The 20,080-nt window shown below is 40.1% G+C and overlaps 1 protein-coding gene across 1 annotated transcript in view; it reads left to right on the top strand.

The window, feature by feature from the left end:
• COL2A1 (collagen type II alpha 1 chain) overlaps nucleotides 1-20,080 on the top strand; it is a 97,907-nt gene that overhangs the window by 61,801 nt on the left and 16,026 nt on the right. The window contains exons 30-43 of the mRNA XM_068267330.1: nucleotides 3,014-3,067; nucleotides 3,181-3,234; nucleotides 5,670-5,714; nucleotides 5,968-6,066; nucleotides 6,174-6,281; nucleotides 6,387-6,440; nucleotides 7,539-7,592; nucleotides 10,041-10,094; nucleotides 11,525-11,578; nucleotides 13,693-13,800; nucleotides 14,262-14,315; nucleotides 15,717-15,770; nucleotides 16,991-17,152; nucleotides 19,746-19,853. Of these exons, the coding sequence (XP_068123431.1) occupies nucleotides 3,014-3,067; nucleotides 3,181-3,234; nucleotides 5,670-5,714; nucleotides 5,968-6,066; nucleotides 6,174-6,281; nucleotides 6,387-6,440; nucleotides 7,539-7,592; nucleotides 10,041-10,094; nucleotides 11,525-11,578; nucleotides 13,693-13,800; nucleotides 14,262-14,315; nucleotides 15,717-15,770; nucleotides 16,991-17,152; nucleotides 19,746-19,853 (1,062 nt within the window). The remainder of the gene's footprint in view (nucleotides 1-3,013; nucleotides 3,068-3,180; nucleotides 3,235-5,669; nucleotides 5,715-5,967; nucleotides 6,067-6,173; nucleotides 6,282-6,386; nucleotides 6,441-7,538; nucleotides 7,593-10,040; nucleotides 10,095-11,524; nucleotides 11,579-13,692; nucleotides 13,801-14,261; nucleotides 14,316-15,716; nucleotides 15,771-16,990; nucleotides 17,153-19,745; nucleotides 19,854-20,080) is intronic.

The raw sequence follows: 20,080 nt of genomic DNA, 5'->3' as shown, positions 1-20,080 counted from the left end.
TAGCGTAATGCCTAATTCACGAACTATTTTGTTTAAAAGTGTAAATAGCAAAACTAAGCAAAGGACAGCTATGAAAAAACAGTAGCCCACAGATTTCAGTTTATATACTTATATTGGATCTAAGCTCAGAATTTCCTCTATGCTCTGAAAGATAAGCCTCAGCATGATAACCTCTAGGGGCAAATATGTTTTACAATCAAGGGAAATCCTAAAAAAATAAAAACCCTAAAGTTTTAACTGGATTAACTTTCAGGGAGCACAGAATGGGTTAAAGCCTTCTGGCTTTTCCTGTAAGGGCAGAGCAGTGGCACGGTGAGTCACAGCTTCTGATAAGGCTAATTATACTAAGATGTAGCTAAACAAACACAGCCAGCTTAGGGCATTTATTTTTTTTAATTAAAACTTTTCATTGTGTGCTGTGCAAGAGTTTAGGTCCACTTGAATATATACATTTGATTTATAACTATAAGTTATCATCTTTAGCACATTGGTGTTAACCTGTGCAAAAAAAACCCACCTTATGCTCTGTAGACTGTTATGCCTTTGATTCATCTGAGATCCATAGATTGTTCACTTAAAAGCAGTCCCATTCCTAAAAAGAGATTCTTGTGTAGAAAAAGTGCACTGAGCTTATGGCTTATACACATGGGCAAACAATAAAGTATGCTGCATCATACAAAGCAGTGCAGTTTCTAGGCTAAAATGCACCCAGGGCGAGGGTGTAAAAATTGCGCCCCCCCCCCGAAGCAAGGTATGGGTGCCCACAGTGTAGGTTAGCCAGGTCTAGTTGCACTCAGTATAGATTCCCCCAGAATAGGTACCCCAGTATAGGTAGCCAGCTATAGGTCCCCCCAGTATAGGTAGCCAGGCATAGGTGAGCCAGTATAGTTGCCTCCGGTATAGGTTAGCCAGATAGGTGCCTCCAGTATAGGTAGCCAGTATAGTTGCCCACAGTATAGGTTAGATAGGCAGGCGTCCCCGTTATATGTTAGATAGTTAGGTGCCCCAGTACAGGTTAGCTAGGTGGGTGCCTCTAATATAGGTAGCCAGAATAGCTGCCCCCCGCATAGGTTAGATAGGTAGATGCCCCCAGTATAGGTTAGTTAGGTAGGTGCCTTCAATATAGGTAGCCAGTATAGTTGTCACCTGTATAGACTAGCTAGGTAGGTAGGTGCCCCCAATACAGGTTAGATGAGTTAATGCTCCCACTATAGGTTAGATAGGAAGGTGCCCCCCAGTATAGGTTAGATAGGTAGCTGCCCCACAGTATAGGATAGGTAGGTGCCCCCCAGTATAGGTTAGATAGGTAGGTGCCCCCCAGTATAGGTTAGATAGGTAGCTGCCCCCCAGTATAGGTTAGATTAGGTAGCTGCCCCCTCAGTATAGGTTAGATTAGGTAGCTGCCCCCCAGGTTAGATAGGTAGCTGCCCCCCAGTATAGGTTAGATAGGTAGGTGCCCCCAGTATAGGTTAGATAGGTAGCTGCCCCCCAGTATAGGTTAGATTAGGTAGCTGCCCCCTCAGTATAGGTTAGATTAGGTAGCTGCCCCCCAGTATAGGTTAGATTAGGTAGCTGCCCCCCAGTATAGGTTAGATTAGGTAGGTGCCCCCCAGTATAGGTTAGATTAGGTAGGTGCCCCCCAGTATAGGTTAGATTAGGTAGGTGCCCCCCAGTATAGGTTAGATTAGGTAGGTGCCCCCAGTATAGGTTAGATTAGGTAGCTGCCCCCCAGTATAGGTTAGATTAAGTAGGTGCCCCCCAGTATAGGTTAGATTAGGTAGGTGCCCCCCAGGATAGGTTAGATTAGGTAGGTGCCCCCCAGGATAGGTTAGATAGGTAGCTGCCCCAGTATAGGTTAGGTAGGTGCCCCCCATGATGGAGGGGGGAGCCGCAGCCGCGGGGAGGGCAGCCCGACCTCTCCCTCCCTCTCCCCGGGCCGCCCTCCATGCGATCCCCCCTCGGACGGACTCGGAGTGCACTGCAGAGTTATTATGCGCAGGGAAGCGCTATAGAAAACTACTCACCTCGCTGGCTCCACGCGCTGCTCTCTCGCCGCCAGTCTCATCTCTCTGCCTACACGCTGATACACACACACGCTGCTAAACAGGAAGCAGCGTGTGTGTGCATCAGCGTGTAGGCAGAGAGAGGAGACTGGCGGCGAGAGAGCAGCGCGTGGAGCCAGCGAGGTGAGTAGTTTTCTATAGCGCTTCCCTGCGCATAATAACTCTGCAGTGCACTCCGAGTCCGTCCGAGGGGGGATCGCATGGAGGGCGGCCCGGGGAGAGGGAGGGAGAGGTCGGGCTGCCCTCCCCGCGGCTGCGACTCCCCCCTCCATCACAGCGCCCCCCTCCCAGCAGCGCCCCGGGCGGCGGCACGCCCCGCACGGCCGTAGAAACGGCCATGATACAAAGTGTAGTGTCTAAGTCAGATGCTGCTGTTGCAACCCTGATTTTTGCTATGTAACAGGGATACAGAGGCGCCAGAAGAATAAAAATGTCTAAAAGTTTAAAATTTGTTGAGGCAGTGGTGGACTTACGTCCTCTAAACAGACACAAGATATGCCAACGAAGTTTAGCAGAACAAATTTATTTACATACTCCAGGGGAAAATGCAATGCATTTTGCAGGTTTGACCCCGCTTCATCAGGGAATAGGTAGGAGTAGGTACAGCGCAGGTCTGTAGCTGGGCCAAGCATCTGTCTGATTTTTGCTAATTCCTCCCCAATGCATTTAGGACTCCATTTGACAAAGGTAACTGAAAAATAAGATTAATTGAGCAGTTATACAGTAAATATGGTTACATAATTAACAATTATTAAATCCAGTCACTGAAAAGAAAAGGTTCCTTTAAGGTCAGATACAGCAGATTTGCATAACATTTATAATTATGCTAGAAGTTTGGTGTTCTAGGTTTCATCCAGCATACTGATGGTCTTCAAGATGTATTACTATAATATTTTAATTAAACAGTTAGCCATTGATTATGCATACTGATTACATTGTCTTCCCTTAAGGGTCCTGCTGGTGAGAGAGGTGAACAAGGTCCTCCTGGTCCTTCTGGCTTCCAGGTATGTTCATATACACAATTACATAGTTCACAATAGTGTGAAAGTGAGTTACTTATTGCTGCAACCACTGAGTTTGGAAAATGATATTAATTGTCTGTTCTTAATGTACATAGGGTCTTCCTGGTCCTCCAGGTCCTCCCGGTGAAGGTGGCAAACCAGGTGACCAGGTAAGAAAATATTTATTATTAATGCCATTTGCTGACAGTTAGGCCTCTATGACATGGTCGGCTACAGGTGGTGCATGTACCACCTGTCAGCTGCTCCCATGAACCTGCCTGGCACTTACAAACTCCTGGCACAGGCAGTGGGGAGGCATCTGATCTATGGATACACATCAGAACACAGAGGCAGCCGCACTCAAATGTGAGGTGGTTCTTTACTGATATGTAATACCACACTGTGGTTAAAAACTCTACCACTCGGCTGTATTAAATTGTACCCGGAAGGCTCTTGTTGGCTGTATGGCCGGAAGATCAGAGGCTGAACTTCCCAACAAGGGCACAGTTCAGCCTCCCATGTAAAAGAAGCCTTATTGAATTATGTTTGCAAAAGCTTTATCCTGCTTTTATATTACTGACCAGTGATGTAGGTTTCTTTTTGCTCATCCTTTCAAAAGAATTAAAAGAATGGGAAACTTACCTCATGACAATGTTTTCCATGGAGGTAACCACGCTACTTGATGCAATACCCTGCTGAGGCTGGCTGTAGTTCTATAACATCTATATGGGGGGCTTGGGAAATCCCATTAAATATTCATATAAAAAATAAACACAGATTTAAATAAAAGCCCAGAATGTATGGTTATACATGTTTTTTGGCACTTCCAATCTTAGTAATTGGAATAAGCAATTTTCCTTCTGAATTTAGGTTGTTAAGTAAAATCAAGGAACAGGAAGCATAAGTGCCTTCCTTTCTGTTTTTATAAAATTATTGGTAGTTATTTTTCCCTAAATATATAGTTATACTCCTACTGCTTTCCCTCTATACCTCTATGGTTTCCTAAGGTAAAAGGGGTTCTGGACATTAAATTCAAAGCACCCTGTTTTGCTGCAAATGTCCTGTATGAAAGTACGAACCTTTCCATCATAGCTAATGTTCTAAGAGACTGATTAGCTGGGCCCAGCACGGGACCATAACTAGCCAATAAGAGACTTAAGAATGCAAGTAAGTGGTGTTAAATTGGTCACCATGTGTTTTCACAAAACGTTTGCTAAATGTTAAAAGACAATATTTGTGCAAAAAATAAATAATAAATTGGGCTAACAAAGGGTTCATCCCTAAAAAAAATGTAAAGGTTCCAGAAGCAGTCACTAATGCATTCCCCTGTCAAATGCTGAGCCTCATACAAGGTACTTTTTGCATTTGAATATAATCTGTATATAAATAGAAATGTATTCTTTACTCAAGAAACGTTAGCTGATTACCTTTGTGATATATAAGCACTATGAATATTGCCAGGGGTTACTTTCTGGTGACTTAGAATATTTCAGTTTTCTGTATATGGATAAGTTATAAGATACTGGGTATTTATCTTTTTGAAATAAGTAAGAAAACTATTGAATTTGCTGATATATGCAGTTAAAGAAACATTCACTGATCCTAAAGATGGCACAGGTTTCTCAATGTAAATATTAGATAAATACAATGATCAGAAAGGACATCTGAGTGCAACACATAAAGCTATGCTGCTGTAAGCTATTGCAGTGCAATAAATAGTAAATCTATCTGGATCCCAGTTGAGCCGGTAGCTTTGTTTTTTTACCTATGGATATAATTAGGGTAAATTAATATCTGTGTCCAGATATTCCAACCTCTGAGGTTCCAACCTCTGCAGCACCTTGAGTTTTTGGACTAGTAATAGGTTGCCACAACTCATCAACAATAAATGTATTTGTGATCTAAAAAAAGAAAGCCAATCCTAAGGCTAATAATTACAAATGATTCCTTTCTGGCAATGCTGAGCTATACCATATTTGGTGTTTTTTTTGTTATAGGGGAGCTACTTCTGCATTTCATTGGTCCATTTTTAAGAAGCATACTGTTGCATATACTTAGCATAAAATTTGCAACATTTTACAATTAATACCTTTTCATTGACCATCCCTGTTCGGCACATATCCCCTCCGGAAACAATGTTTAGCTTCAGTCCTCTGATCATTATGGACTATGGGCATAGCTTTAGTATAACAGCCTTATCTTTTGGCAACTTCATTTTCTCTAAGTTTTAAAATTCCTGGTTCACCAAGTCAACATAATTTCAGATATTCTTTAAAATCTCTTTCACAAAGTCAGCATAATTTCAGATATTATTTGAAACCTGAATGTGGTAAAAAAAAGTTCCAGTTTATTACTGATATTCTATAAAATATAAAAACAATATAAAGTTCAAATGAGCCTTAGCTCTTACAATACTGAATAGTTTATGGAATGATCAGATAAGCTTCTTCTCTGCATGTAAATATTGTTTTGCTTTGTGTTATTGTAAGAATAAATGATGGACTGTATTTGTAGACAGCTATACATATTATCTGTATGTGCAATAGCATTCCATGTAGATAGAAGATTGTTGTTACTCATCTTGCGTTATTTCTGATTGTTTAAGGGTGTTCCAGGAGAAGGTGGTGCTCCAGGTCTTGTAGGCCCAAGAGTAAGTACATTTTGTATTTTATTTGCTAAATAATTTTACTTAAGATTTTCTGGTCTTTGCATGTATTTATTAGAAATTTCTAGCTAGTATTTCTGGTAATCTAATACACTTTATTTCGCAACTTGGCCATTTTCAGAAACTGGATGAGCATTTTTTTATTTTGGCCCATAGTGTCCTTTCCTGTTCATTTTTATTATTCTTGTTTTTATTATTTCTTGTTCTCTAAATTACTACTGGTATTGTTACCTTATAGGGTGAACGTGGTTTCCCTGGTGAACGTGGCTCTTCAGGTCCTCAGGGTCTTCAAGGTCCTCGTGGTCTTCCTGGCACTCCCGGTACTGATGGTCCTAAGGTAAGTTGGTATAATAACTCCCATGTTCTTCATTTTTAAAGCAAATATTAATTATGCACTATGCAATTTCTGTTAGGTAATTGTTCTTATTTACCTTTGCTAACTAGGGTGCTACTGGTCCAACTGGTCCTAATGGTGCCCAAGGTCCACCTGGTCTGCAGGGTATGCCCGGAGAAAGAGGAGCTGGCGGAATCCATGGACCTAAAGGTGACAGAGTAAGTGAACAAATTTCGGTTTATATTGCTTGTATAGGAAAGAAACGTTTAAAAATGCGGATGAATCACTCATTTTACACTTTCTATTTATTTCTGTTTATGTAGGGTGACTCTGGTGAGAAAGGCCCTGAAGGTGCTGCTGGAAAAGATGGTGCTAGAGTAAGTACCGTAATGTAATGTGAGGAAACTCAAACACATTAGACAAATCTCACAATAAAGAATACCAAATATAATCTTTTATTGACTAGTTTTAGTTTTGGCTAAAGTTGGAAAGGGTAAGAGACTATTGAGTGTGAGTCAGTCCTAGCAGAATTTTCCTCATTTTCTTTTCCTTCCATGAGGACAGAGAAAAGGGGTTAGAAAGAGCTATAATATCTATTTGATATTTATTAGTCATCCTTCATTGTCGCTACTGCGCACACCCAAGGAATACTACATTAGATCCCTGGTTCACAACCACAAAAGAAAGCAAGAGGACATTTTCCAAAGGGGGACACACCAAATAAGACATCTCACACAATCTTTCCTCAAAGATCTTCTGAAATCTGAAAAGTCAAAGGAAAATCTAACCTTTGCAATGTGGGGGCATCCAAAAGTGGACATGTACACTTGAGGTGGTCTTGTGCTTTCCTCTGGGTGCAGTATAAAGGTGCAACACAACCTTGTCAAAATAGCTACTACAGAATCCATATATCACTGCACCCAGTTCACCAAATAAATGGAGGAAAGTGGCAGTCTGTCATTTTATAACATGCCAAGGTAGGAGTCCACAATATAAGGGATATTTACTAAACACAGCATAAAGAAACATTTGGATTGGTATTGAACTGGATATTGGCCACCAGCTGCTCCACCAACGATGTAACTCAAGTAGACTTTACTGGTAGCTGATGATAGGAAGGTGTACTAGATATTGCTGTAGTGGCTGGTTCATATTGGGAATTGTTGTGTCCAGTGTGTATAATGAGTTAGGGAAGGGTATGTTAAGTTGATCTTGTTGAATAGATGAAGTCATTTTTTTCCAACAGGGAAACAGACATTCTTAAATTAGAAATAACACTCCACTTGTGTTATCGGATGAGCCATTTTTCATCTTAATAGTTTAAGGTACTTCCTGTGGCTAGTCCTATGTATTGGTCTAGTGGTTAGGCCACACTGGGAATTGCAGTGTTTGTGTTTTTGTTGCACGCCTGAAGCTGACCAAAATGTAAATGTCTCTTCTTTCATTGTTCTTATTAATTTCTATTTTCTTTCTAGGGTTTGACTGGTCCTATTGGTCCACCTGGTCCATCTGGTCCTAATGGCGAGAAAGTAAGTGAAACTTTATGTACAGATTGACAACCAACAGAAAGTAGGAACGTGACTTTATTATAAAATATTACATTAAAATGTCCTGGTATCATGGTACTATCACCACAAATTCTAGTGGCATGATCCCTATGCAGTATCATATTTGCAGGATTGCTTCCTGATCAGTACACTATCTGGTCTGTTTGTATGCTCTATCTGTGTTTGCATGAGTTTCCCATGGGGTACAGTTGCTGCTAATATTCTAAACCTAACCATTAAGTTAATAAGCATCACCCCAAATATTGAACTTGAACTACAGCAGGGGTATCAGACTAACACACATGCCGCATACATACATACATACATACATACATACATACATACATACATACATACATACAAATACACTTAAATAGCTGCTATGGATACTATTTCATTTTTGGGTTAAAGGCACAGAGGGTTATTTGCCACCTGAGTGGGTGAAGTCTTCATAATTCCAACACGGACAGGTACACATAGCTTGCAATGCCACGCTTGGGTAATCCTGTAGACACAGTGATTCAGCTGTGCAATGTCTAATTTCACCATATAGTTTACCAGTTGCTGAAGATTTGCAAGTCCCCATCTAATATCATTTGTAGCTAGATAAAGGCATAAATTACCCTATAGATGAGAACCATATGCTACTCCCAGTGACCAAATTAGTCTCCTATAGTATAGCCGAGCAGCCATTACCATAACACTGCCACTATCCATAGCTGGAGCTCGGCTATACAATAGCTGGAGTCCCACTTCAGTCACCTTCAATTACATTGTGGGATATAGCGGTGTCTAAATCACCAGGTGGCTATGCACTGAAATACCCCACTTCGAGTGAACCTCTTCATACTCCTCATAGGCACTGGCAAAGGTTTCCTGCTTGTCTGTCAGCTGATTATTCTCAAATGTCAGCTGCTTTAGATAGGTGGGACTATTTGCAAATGTAATGTATATGTATGGCAGCATCTCCACATGTGTGAAGGTCCTGCCTCCTCATGAAATGAATGTGCCATAGGAGTAAGCCAGGTGTTCAGCTTCTCTGAAAAGCAAAGACCTTTGGCCATACACACATAGGAAGTGAGGTGAAATTGCTGCATAACAAACACTGCAAGTTGCATGTCTTTAACTGCCTTCAACCATGCAACTCTTTACCGTGGTGTGCAGTTTGTAAGAGTGATAAAATGCTGCATTTTTCCACTCTCATACTATCAGTGTTCAGGGACCCTTAAAGCAGGCTTGAACTCAGAACTTCCTCTTTGCTCTAAAAGATAAGCAACAGCAAAGTAACATTTAAAGAAAAACATTTCCTTGTTACACCTTATAGAGCTCCTACAGAGATGCTGCAGTGTAGGTACATTCTAATTTGCTGGGAGCACAGAAAGAGTTAACCTCCTGTGTTTACATTTTAACTCATAACTTGGCAGACAGTTAACAGCTCAAATTACTCTGGCTCATTATTTGATGAGAAGAGAGAATTAGACAGTCTGCTCTCTATAAACACACACAGGGTGGATTTCTCAGTTTTCCTTCCTTCCTGTGCAAGAGTTCAGGTCCTTTTTAAAGGTGTTAGGTTACAAAATGAGTTGTATAGTGATGAAATATGTTTTATCTAAGATGGTATAGGACCCCAGAGAGACTGCATAGGATCTTTCCTTCAATATCTCCATTATGTTTAGAGGATGTCAGGATGTGGGATCTATCTGGCATATATTCTGGTATTGTCCAGTCATGCAAACAATTTGGAATAAATTTCGTCAGGGAATGTCTAATTTAATAAAAAAAACAATTGTCCTGCTCCCTCAACATACGCTTTTACAATCCCTAAAAGATGGAATAGGATATATGGTACCTTTATTGCAGCAATTTTATGGGTGGTTGCTAGAAATTGGAAAACATCTGATGTTCAATTTGATCAGATTCTAAATAGAGTCGAGGAAATGAGATTAGTGGACTATATTTCAAACACTATAGCTAATGCTCTGCCATTATTTCATGCTGTGTGGAATGATTGGTCTGCTGATAAAATGTTCCCGGAACCTGATGTATAATCTAGAATGTCACTGTGAGACACGCTTTTTATTACCTGGAATTATAGGCAAGGGAGGGAGTGCATCTGCTTTTTTGTTATGTTTTATTTAGAGTAGTTAAATGCCTTTTAGCTTTAACAACATTAATGAGGTCATTTTGGATCGTTTCTAACTAATGTCAAGATCCTGATATTATCTTGAAGTTTATTCGATTATATATATAAACTTACTTTTATATTTTGAAGATATGTATCTGTGGACAATTTTCTGCATTGTTTGTAAAACTTTTCTTGATCCAATCTTTTGAATAAACCTTTAATAAAGGAAATATGTTTTATCTTTTTTTTTTTTTGCACTAGTTGTATAGCCCTTTAAATATAAATTGTTCTTTTCCATGCCATAGGGAGAATCAGGTCCTCCTGGTCCAACCGGTATTGTTGGCGCCCGTGGTGCTCCTGTAAGTATTTTCTCTCTTTATTCATGTTTATACATTACAATTATCATATTTTAGCCTGCTGGTTTTCATTTTTTTGTATGTGAATAATCTTCATATTTACTGATGTAAATTAGTGATGTACTGTAATCACCGTTTTATTATGACCCTTTATTTAAAGCTGAAAAAACAAATTTTAAATGCATTACACACACACACACACACACATATATATATATATATATATATATATATATATATATATATATATATATATATATATAGCCAGAAATTAATTTTTACATAGTCAGATGCCTTCTTTTCATAACCACACCTGTCAACCTAACGATCAGGTAGTCCAACACAGAGGCTGGAATATGGCCTGGTTTGCAGGGGGTGTGACTATTGTCAAACTTCCTTGCCAATATGTCCTGATGCAGGAGGATATCATAGCCTTTCAGCAACTTTGTTGTTTAAATCAAATTTTGCAGCCTTTGGTAAACTTTTGAGTTGACACAAGTTCATTTTAAATGCTTTATTATATTATCTGTGTTGGTGAGTTTAAAGTCCAGTTACAGGACTTGTTTTTCTCCCCCCCATCCCATTTCTCTTGAGTATAACATATAGATGTACTGCGCACCATGAATACCTCCTACACATACATCTACAGGACTTACAACTTTAACTTAAGGAATCATCAACCTCTGAGCAGGCCGTGCTGCTTTTTCCTCACCCCTTGATCTCCTTCTCACCGTCCTCACCGTCCTGGTTTTGCCCTTTTCCCTGGGCCACACCTTCATTCTTTTTGAATGTCAGGCCTACAATAAAAGTCTCTAAATGAGATTCTGGATAATCCCCTTTGACATGCGATCAGGCAACCAGGTTTTAGGTAGCTCAAGAAATCCACTGTGTAGAAAAGAGAAGTGAGAGAGAGTGCTCTAAAAACAATAGTTACAAAGCACGTTTCCCTGTCCAACACAGGTCTCATCTGTAAGACCTGTCTTGGACAGGCAAACATGCTTTGTACCTATTGTTTTTAGGCCCACAATAATGCATACCAGCCTTCCTGGCAATTGTCAATAGCAGGCCTCCACAGATCATCAAAAACGTAGCTGGGAACCCCTATCACTGGATCCTTGAGAGGATATAATCACTATTGGGGACCTTAGGATTTGGAGGGGAGCTCTTCATAGTGTTAGGTGGGTTGGGAGGATGGGAAAAATTCTATATATGGCCTTAAATGTTTTTATGTTAGTTGATAATAGGACAGTTTATTATGCAGGACAGTACAATAGTGCGTAGATGTAGCTATATTACATTTTATTTTTCAGTTTTTCACATTCAGCTTTGATAAAGTAATAATATTGAAATGTATTATTTTTAAGTTCTGAGTGTTCTAATATTTTTTACTTTCCTCAAGACGCTAATACCATCATTATTTGCTTCCCTTGTAGGGAGATCGTGGTGAGACTGGCCCACCTGGTCCTGCTGGATTTGCTGGCCCACCTGTAAGTAAATGAGGCATTTTACAATTATCCCCTTTTTTTAAATGCAATGATCTTGTCATTGAGGCCAACATAAATAGTAACTTACTTAAAACCCAGTTTGTGTAAAGTATCTTACTATTTCTTAGAGGGAAAGTAAAACTGTTATAATCAATTTCCAAAGAAAAAATAATATAGCTTCAACTTGAGCTATACCATACTTCTGAAAGATGAGAATCTTCACAAATATGCACTCAACAATTACATTTCCAATTTTTTACAATTTCCATTTTTATCTGTATACAGTTGTTTTGTTATCAGTATACACATAATACAGGGTGCAACCCTAATTGCCAGTATAAAGCAGAATAGGTTTTCCAACAAGGGAAACACTGTATTATACTGAGTAAACCAGATTTAAGTCCTTCTGGGCCACTTTACTTAAAAAGACGGGGAGGGATGAGTCTGTTGAGTGGGAGTCTACACTCGCTGAAAACCACTTTGTGCTAGTTCTGCAACAAAGTGTATTAAGTTCAGAAGTGGATGAAAAGGCATTTACGTTGGTATGCAATCGTCACCTAGTTATAGTGAGTCTTATCATCCAGTTTTAAAGATGCAGTTTGTAGCCTAATTTAAACCTACTTACACACTTGTGTTCTGGGGGAGAAGGGTCTATCACCAACATGATATACTGGTCAATACTGAAGACAGGAGGAAAGCTAGTGCAGAGAGGCAGTTGTCCCGCTGTTGTGAAAAGGAAGTAGTAGATGGATGGGCAACAGCAAATGATGATACTGCACCTGCTGAGGTGTGACAGCAATATTCCCTGACACAAGGAGATTGCACCTGCTGTGTGGGAGAGTGAATGTGGGGGCGGCGATGCACTGTGGAAGGGGGTAGAAGGCCATAATTGTGGTACCTCTATTTGAGATTCAGACTGCAAGGATCGTCAGCACACCAATTTTCAAAAGCACATAATGTTTATTGTGCCAGTTTCCACAAGATAGACCAACAATTGTTTCGGGGGCCATGCAGGGTCCCCCTTTATCAAGGCATGTGGTTACATGGCATGTTACCCCACTCGCTTTTTATATCCTACAAACAACACAATCCCCCACCCCAAATGAGTGACCTCACAAAAACATCACAGTGATTGACAGTTGTAAACATTCACCATCTTCTTAAGCTTACTTCTCATCTAACAAATATGCAGGTCAAAAACATAATGACGTGCACACAGTACTACCTTAGCCTTCTATCTTACCATTTCGATTTGCCCCCGTTGCTCCAGGTGTCACCAGATGTCACTATCGTCTGTGCCATTTAAATTTGGCTCTGCCCCCCTGGCCGTTATGTCCACAATGTTACACATTGATTCCCCAACCGAACTTTAGATCTCTATTTGAGATTCCACCTTCTGCTCCCATTATGGCCACACAAGCAATAGCTGTTTTACTGCTGGTACTGGGGTGTTCTGGCTGAGGAAGTCTTTGGCTTAAGCCCTGAGCCTCCCGGATGAATAGTAACCTCAAGGCTATTTTAGTCTGGGAGAGAGAATAAGCATCCAGTGAACTGGCCAAGTCCATTTGCAGTGAAGTAAAATATAAATGCAAAGAACCATAAACCAAAAATAGCAATAAAACCAAAAATAGGAAATCTTAGTGTCCACCTTCTACAGACACTATGCTGAACTAAAATCATAGTTTGGTGCCTGGCATGTGAGTATGGGGAAGGAAGGCGGGGGAGGGTATACCATAGTGGCAGGGCTTTTTAGTATTCAACCTCATGGATAGGGATACAATCCACTGGTAACATTATGTCTCCAAGTGCACTGAAAAGAGAAAGATCTTATGTTGAGTACAGAACAATCCCATGGTATACATTCAGTTCAGAAAATCCAGAACCAAAACAAGTAGCTGTAAGCACAGTTTTTGCAGCTTATTGTTTTGCCAGTTTATGTACTATTTTGACATGGGACATTTGCTTAGCTTTTTTTTTTATCAATTTCATTAACATATCATAGATACTGTTGCAGGCATGATGAGTTAACAGTCTATTTATCTGCATAATCAGTTGCTTAGCTATGCCTTCTGTGCCTAAACCAGGTGCCATAAGATGTTTTCTCTATTGTTTTTCAGGGCTCTGATGGTCAACCAGGTATCAAGGGTGAACAGGGAGAGTCTGGACAGAAGGGTGATGCTGGTGCCCCAGGTCCTCAAGGTCCATCTGGTGCTCCTGGTCCTTCGGTAAATATATCATATACTTTCACCTAGGTATATATCAAAAGCATCCCATGACTAAAGTTTGCAAACACCATGAATAAAATCAGTTAGATACTCTTGAATATTGGTTCAATGCCACTTTTACTGTAACATGAGATAATGGCAGAAATATATAGAAGAGGACATGTGGTGTAATTTTGGTGAGTATGCCTTTTGTGTGACTATAAACTGTATCTGGAAAAAAAATTATGATCTCATATTTATGTAAGGCAAAAATTCCTTACAAAACTCGGCCAATTAACCATGATAGGGAAAGAATAGCACATATGGCTTGCCTAACGTACATACATATTTGGAAACTGTACATGGAAGAAATACTTTTAGACCATTCATAGATCTCTAGATATGGAAGAAACGGATTTCATTTCAATTGGTGAAAATATTACAGTACTGGGTTGTAACAACATTTCTTTTCTTCATTTTAGGGCCCAACTGGTGTTACTGGTCCCAAAGGTGCTCGTGGTGCCCAAGGTCCAGCTGTAAGTATTACCAACATTTGCCATTGTTACAATTTTTCGTTTTTATGTAGCTCACATTTAGGAAATAATAACAGACACAGAGTTACAGCCAACGTCCTTCAGCCTGATAGTTGTAGTGCAGAGGAAGACTAAGCTGAACTTTTTAAAATATCTTGGTCCATGGAGACTGAGTAGGTAGTCAACATGCATTTCAGAGCACCTTCTGTTTCAGTATACAAATACCCTGCATCATATCATGTGGGGCTTTCCTTAAAGAAACTTGTGTTAAACTTGATTGAGGTCCCTCTTACACATAGACACCTTTTTTTGCATTGTGCTACCCTTTCTGCACGCAAGGTAATGCAACAGCAAAGAAAGTGTATGGTGCCTAGTACATTAACTATGTCATGTTGCGTCGGAAGCTTTCGATCTGCTACCGACCCACCGGAAAGTCAACAGCGCATTACTGTCAAATTTCCGTGGCAACTAAATGCAAGTTAATGCGGGATGCAGAGACTTTAAATATGTTGGCGGCGGCAGTGTGGCGCACATGAGCAGAATGATGCAGATAGGACAGGGAAGCCGAGAATCTCAGTGATGTAATTCCTGTCTAGCAGGGTGTACATCACTGGGAGAAGGGCAGCGCTATGCATATGACCCCGTTGGCGCATTCTGCCATAGGGTCATATGCTCGTCTCAAGTGTAAAACTGTCCTCATTGTTTGTGGAGGGTAAGACTTTATTGTGTGTGGCCTTAACAGCCTCTTTACAGTGCTTGTTTTGGAAAATTTGTCTCAAGGTAGCTAAGAAGACTCTACATTATCTTGTGCTTTGAGCTCCCCAGCTGTCCACCTGATAAAACATAAGCTCTGCACTGGAGCAGAAGCCTGCCACAATGTCCTATAGACCTATTTCTCTACATGAGCACTATAGGAAAGATGGTTAGGCTGTATGTAATACAGCCTCACTCTTAGTGTATTCTTTGTCTGTAAAAAAAGAAGAAGGAGAAGCTATATCTGAGCTTTCCTTATAAAAGTTCTTCAACACATATCTTTTGACATCTGAAGGTCATTTCCAGGAGATATTCATCTCTCTCATTTGGCTCTCTGTGAGTCTCCATAAAGAGGTTAACACAGCTACCTGACTGCTTAACCCTGGCTTGTCTAATGTAAACAATATCCTGTCAGGGGAGCTGCAGAGACACAGGTAACCTTTTAGTGTTTGCAGCAGCCATCAAATGACATTTAGGAACATTATTTAGCTTATTTGAGGTGAGGTCCAGTAGAGATTGTTAAGATAAAACTAGTACAATGGAAATCTCGTTAGGTGAAATGAAGTAGATATTACTGTTAATTCTTTCCATCTCTGTAAGTGTTCAGGTATTTCTATGAAAAAGTAACTATTTAATTTTCTTTCTGTATAGGGTGCTACTGGATTCCCTGGTGCTGCTGGAAGAGTTGGTCCACCTGGTCCCAATGTGAGTAATTTTGTTTTTGAGTTTCAATAAAAGCACAAATAAACAGGCAATTATTGCCATGCTAGGAATATCATTTTCATAGATGTGTATCCTAATAAGCCCTGTAGCTTACTCCTTGTTTATCTGTCACCTGATGTGAGGTTTTCAGTGCTTCAGGCCATCTCTTCCATGCGATAGCTTTTGCTAGTGGACCACTACTACTATAGCCCAAAGGGCACCTTTACATAAATCTAGCAATTGGCAATCATCTCTGACCACCATGTTTAGGCTATGGCTTACAGCCTTTACCAAGCAAAACTGGCCCTATGTAAGTGGTCCTATGGCACGTATAGCCTATTCACCCATGCAACACACAGTGCCACACTTTGCCATGCACCGTTTCTGGTCCTTCAATACCCTCGGTATACTGATGTGTATGATATGAATGAGCAACAGTGTGATAAGTCGATATTGCACTGTCCCTGCAAGAGGCTTAATTGTACAGTTCTGCCAAATGCAGGTAGTATGTGTGCATTTGTGTGTGTTTATATACAGTATACACGTGTGTGTGTGTGTGTTGATACAGTTATACAGTATACACGGGTGTGTGTGTGTGTGTGTGTGTGTGTGTGTGTGTGTGTGTGTGTGTGTGTGTGTGTGTGTGTGTGTGTGTGTGCGCATGCGCGCGTGCGTGTTTATATACAGTATACACGTGTGGGTATATGATGTGCATGAGACTTTAGGCCATGGCTTGTGTGAGCACTTACAAATCAGGCCCTGCATGTCAATTGCACATTATAGAATGGACAATCAAGTTTAAACTATTTCATCCGATATATAGAGCTTGATTCTCAGAGTACATAAAACAGATCAGTTCTTCTTGATTAATCAAATCAGATTCAACGTTCATGGAAACAACATATTAAACAGAAGTATTCTTTAGCATGCTATAGCACATGCTAGTATTAAAGCAAATTGGCTGTTTTGGGAATCTCAGCCCATAGGCCAAGAGTAAAAGAAGGATGGAGGCCTTTCTACTAGTGCATTGCATTATGTGTAATCCACATTGTCATCTTGTCACTCATATAGATATTATATAACAAGTAATACTAACAAGTAGATAAATAGCATGTCCATATAGCAAATGAATATTTTTTTAAATTAAATACATGACCTTTATATAATCTCATGGTAATATGATTATTTTGGCGGTGTTTACATATTTTTAATCAATGTAACAGGGTAACCCTGGAGCTCCTGGACCCCCTGGATCTGCTGGCAAAGATGGACCCAAGGGTGCTCGGGGTGATGGTGGTCCTCCTGGCCGTGCTGGTGATCCTGGTCTGCAAGGTCCTGCTGGTACTTCTGGTGAGAAGGGAGAGCCTGGTGAAGATGGTCCCCCTGTAAGTATAGAGAAATCTATCTAGCATCACATCTGATATCCTAACAATTCAGTAATGGAAAAAGGTATTAATTAAACAATTAGTGACTTCAGAACATAGTTAGTCATTAGAACTTACCAGGATTTAAAAGACTTGGACAAATCAAAGAAACAACATTGATATGTACTAGTACTATAGAATGCTTTATGAGCTTCTAAGTGAAATACTATCCTGTTTGAGAGATGAAGAAGCCTTCTCCACATGCTAAATATCAGATAATTCTGTAAATATTTGGTGATGCGTGGACTTGGTGCCTTTATCTCTTTACCTGGGGTTTACACAACCACGCCTGAAGTTATTTAGTTGCAGATCTAAGAGTAATACTATCCTGAGATGTGTATAAAAAACCCACAAGGTGTTTGCACTGTAGGATTCAACTGATCTTACGAGACAATGTATTCCTTGACCGTGAAAAAGGGGCCTTTAGCACTCTAAAGTCCAGCCTCATACCATTATTATCTGCAAACGTATTGGACTGTCTGTCACCCTGGCCAGTCGGCAGAGGCGGGACAAGGTCCTCCAGCACCCAAGGCTGAGACATCAAAGTGCGCCCCTCCATCCCTGCCACCCCAGCCGTCACACACTGATTGCTATTAGACTAAGAGGTGCCACAGGGCCCACAACCTCCCCAACACCTTAATATCTAGTTATCTGGCTTGCAGTCACTGCTATGTATCCCCTTTTCTTATTTCTTTCTGCTTCAAACACAATTAGGAATGACAGCTGAATGAATTGTGCGCCCCCTCCTACACTGAGCCCTGAGGCTGGAGCCTCTCCAGCCTATGCCTCGGCCCGGCCCTGCCAGTCGGGCACAGGGTGAGCAAATACCGGTAATGGCCCATCCTGCAGCCACTAAAATTCTGGGCAGTGTTACTATTTCCCCTCCGAGTCATTTTCAACTGCTAAAAAGAAGTAATATGGGGTTTAGCTATCGCCAGCACCGAATTACATTTAAAATCTCACTGTGCTGCTATAGATGTAATAACATTTTGTCTATGGCGGTGTCCAGGTCAGGTGCTATGCGGCTGTGAACATGTGCCAAAATGACTTGTTTCGTTATTATCTTGTCATGTTCAACAGTTGGCAACAGACATGTTCGATCAACTTTTTCTCCTGAGGTGTCTCCTGCCAGTACTTTCTAACATACTTTTTGCTACATTTTCAATTGCAGAGTGCTGAAAAGTTATTTTAAAGAGTATTTGAACAATTATCTTCTAAAAGAAAATGCAGGAGAAAACGTTAGTTGCATTGAGGCCATTGGGCCATATGCAATTTTCTTTTTCACCTGAGTTTTCTCCTAGGAGAAAAAAAATCATCTTTCATTTAAAATAACATTTTAGCACTTTGCAATGGAAAACGTATCAAAAAGTAGGTAAAAAGTACTATCAAAATTATTTTGAGCATTTCTTTGCTTGCTAATAGTTTAAAAATCAATTTATTGACAAGTTTCAAAATATCACCTAGGAGAAAAGTCAGGTGAAAAATTCAATTGCATATGGGCCATTGTGGCTTATTTATCAATGCAAGGAGACTGGAACAAATAGTGGTTTTTTTCAGTAAGGAGTCCTTGGACAAGACTCCCTAACACTGCTACTACCTACTGAGTGCACCCCAGTGGCTGCAGCTCAAGTGCTTTGATTCTGCCAGGAGAAAAGCACAATATAAATGTTGTTTTGTCTTGAATGAGTTGCTCAAGGTGGTCAATCACAATCCTTATTTCAGCCAACCTTAAAACCTAATTGATTGGTCTTGAATACTGTCTCACTTTTGCTCCAGTTTTTCTTTCACAATCTGTCCTGAGTAAGTTTAGCATCCTCTTCTCCAAACAAAAGCCATCTAGGCGTTTGACTACATCATGTGGTATCACATTGACCTGATAAGATGGTGGGTGTAAAAACTAAAGTACCAATACATAAAGTACCTAAAACACAAAGTACCAACATTTCCAAGTTCAGCCAGCGAATTGGCTTAAAGAGAAACCATAACCAAGGACTAAACTTCATCCCAATCAGTAGCTGATACCCCCTTTCCCATGAGAAATCTTTTCCTTTTCTCAAACAGATCATCGGGGGGCTCTGTATGGCTAATATTGTGGTGAAACCCCTCCCACAGTGTGATGTCAGCACCAGGGTCCTGACATCACACTGTGGGAGCCTTGTTGCATTGTGGGAAATAACCACTGATTCCAACTGCCAAAAATGCATAATCTCTTTCCACAGACATCACCTGCCAGCAGTAAAAATGTCACCAAGTAATAAATATCAGAATGTACATCAGGAAAAATGTTACAATGGGCAAACACTGACTAAATCATTTATAAATAATTATTGTAAAAATTAGGCACTTTTGTTCATTATGTTATTTTCACTGGAGTTCCTCTTTAACTGCCAATTAGCAAGTTGAATTATCTTTGCATTTGTGTTTGAATTGAGTTACAATAGAGCTATCTGCATAGATAGTTGTACATATTCAGTGGAAATACATATGTTGATGAGTCAGTCCATATTTCACACAAAGTCTGCTAACCACATTTTTTCATTACATCATGTTTTAGGGTCCTGATGGTCCTCCTGGTCCTCAAGGTTTGGCTGGAAGTCGTGGTATTGTTGGTTTGCCCGGTCAGCGTGGTGAGAGAGGTTTCCCTGGTCTTCCTGGACCTTCTGTAAGTACATATTAAGTATAAAAAAATATTCATAATTTTGACAATATCTTACAAAATGCAATGCAGCATAAAAACAGGTAGCTCACTAGTTACTGTAAGTGAAAAAAAATAAAAAGGGATTTTTAGCTGCTAGAGTCTGGCAAAACTGGTAATATCTAGAAACACTAATTACAGTTTTAAGATCTGTGTTTATAAATCTGATATTACAGCAGACTAGTAATATAAAC

Source organism: Hyperolius riggenbachi, chromosome 2, assembly GCF_040937935.1.
Source record: "Hyperolius riggenbachi isolate aHypRig1 chromosome 2, aHypRig1.pri, whole genome shotgun sequence".
Taxonomy (NCBI): Eukaryota; Metazoa; Chordata; class Amphibia; order Anura; family Hyperoliidae; genus Hyperolius; species Hyperolius riggenbachi.
This window is presented reverse-complemented; position numbering and strand designations above follow the sequence as displayed.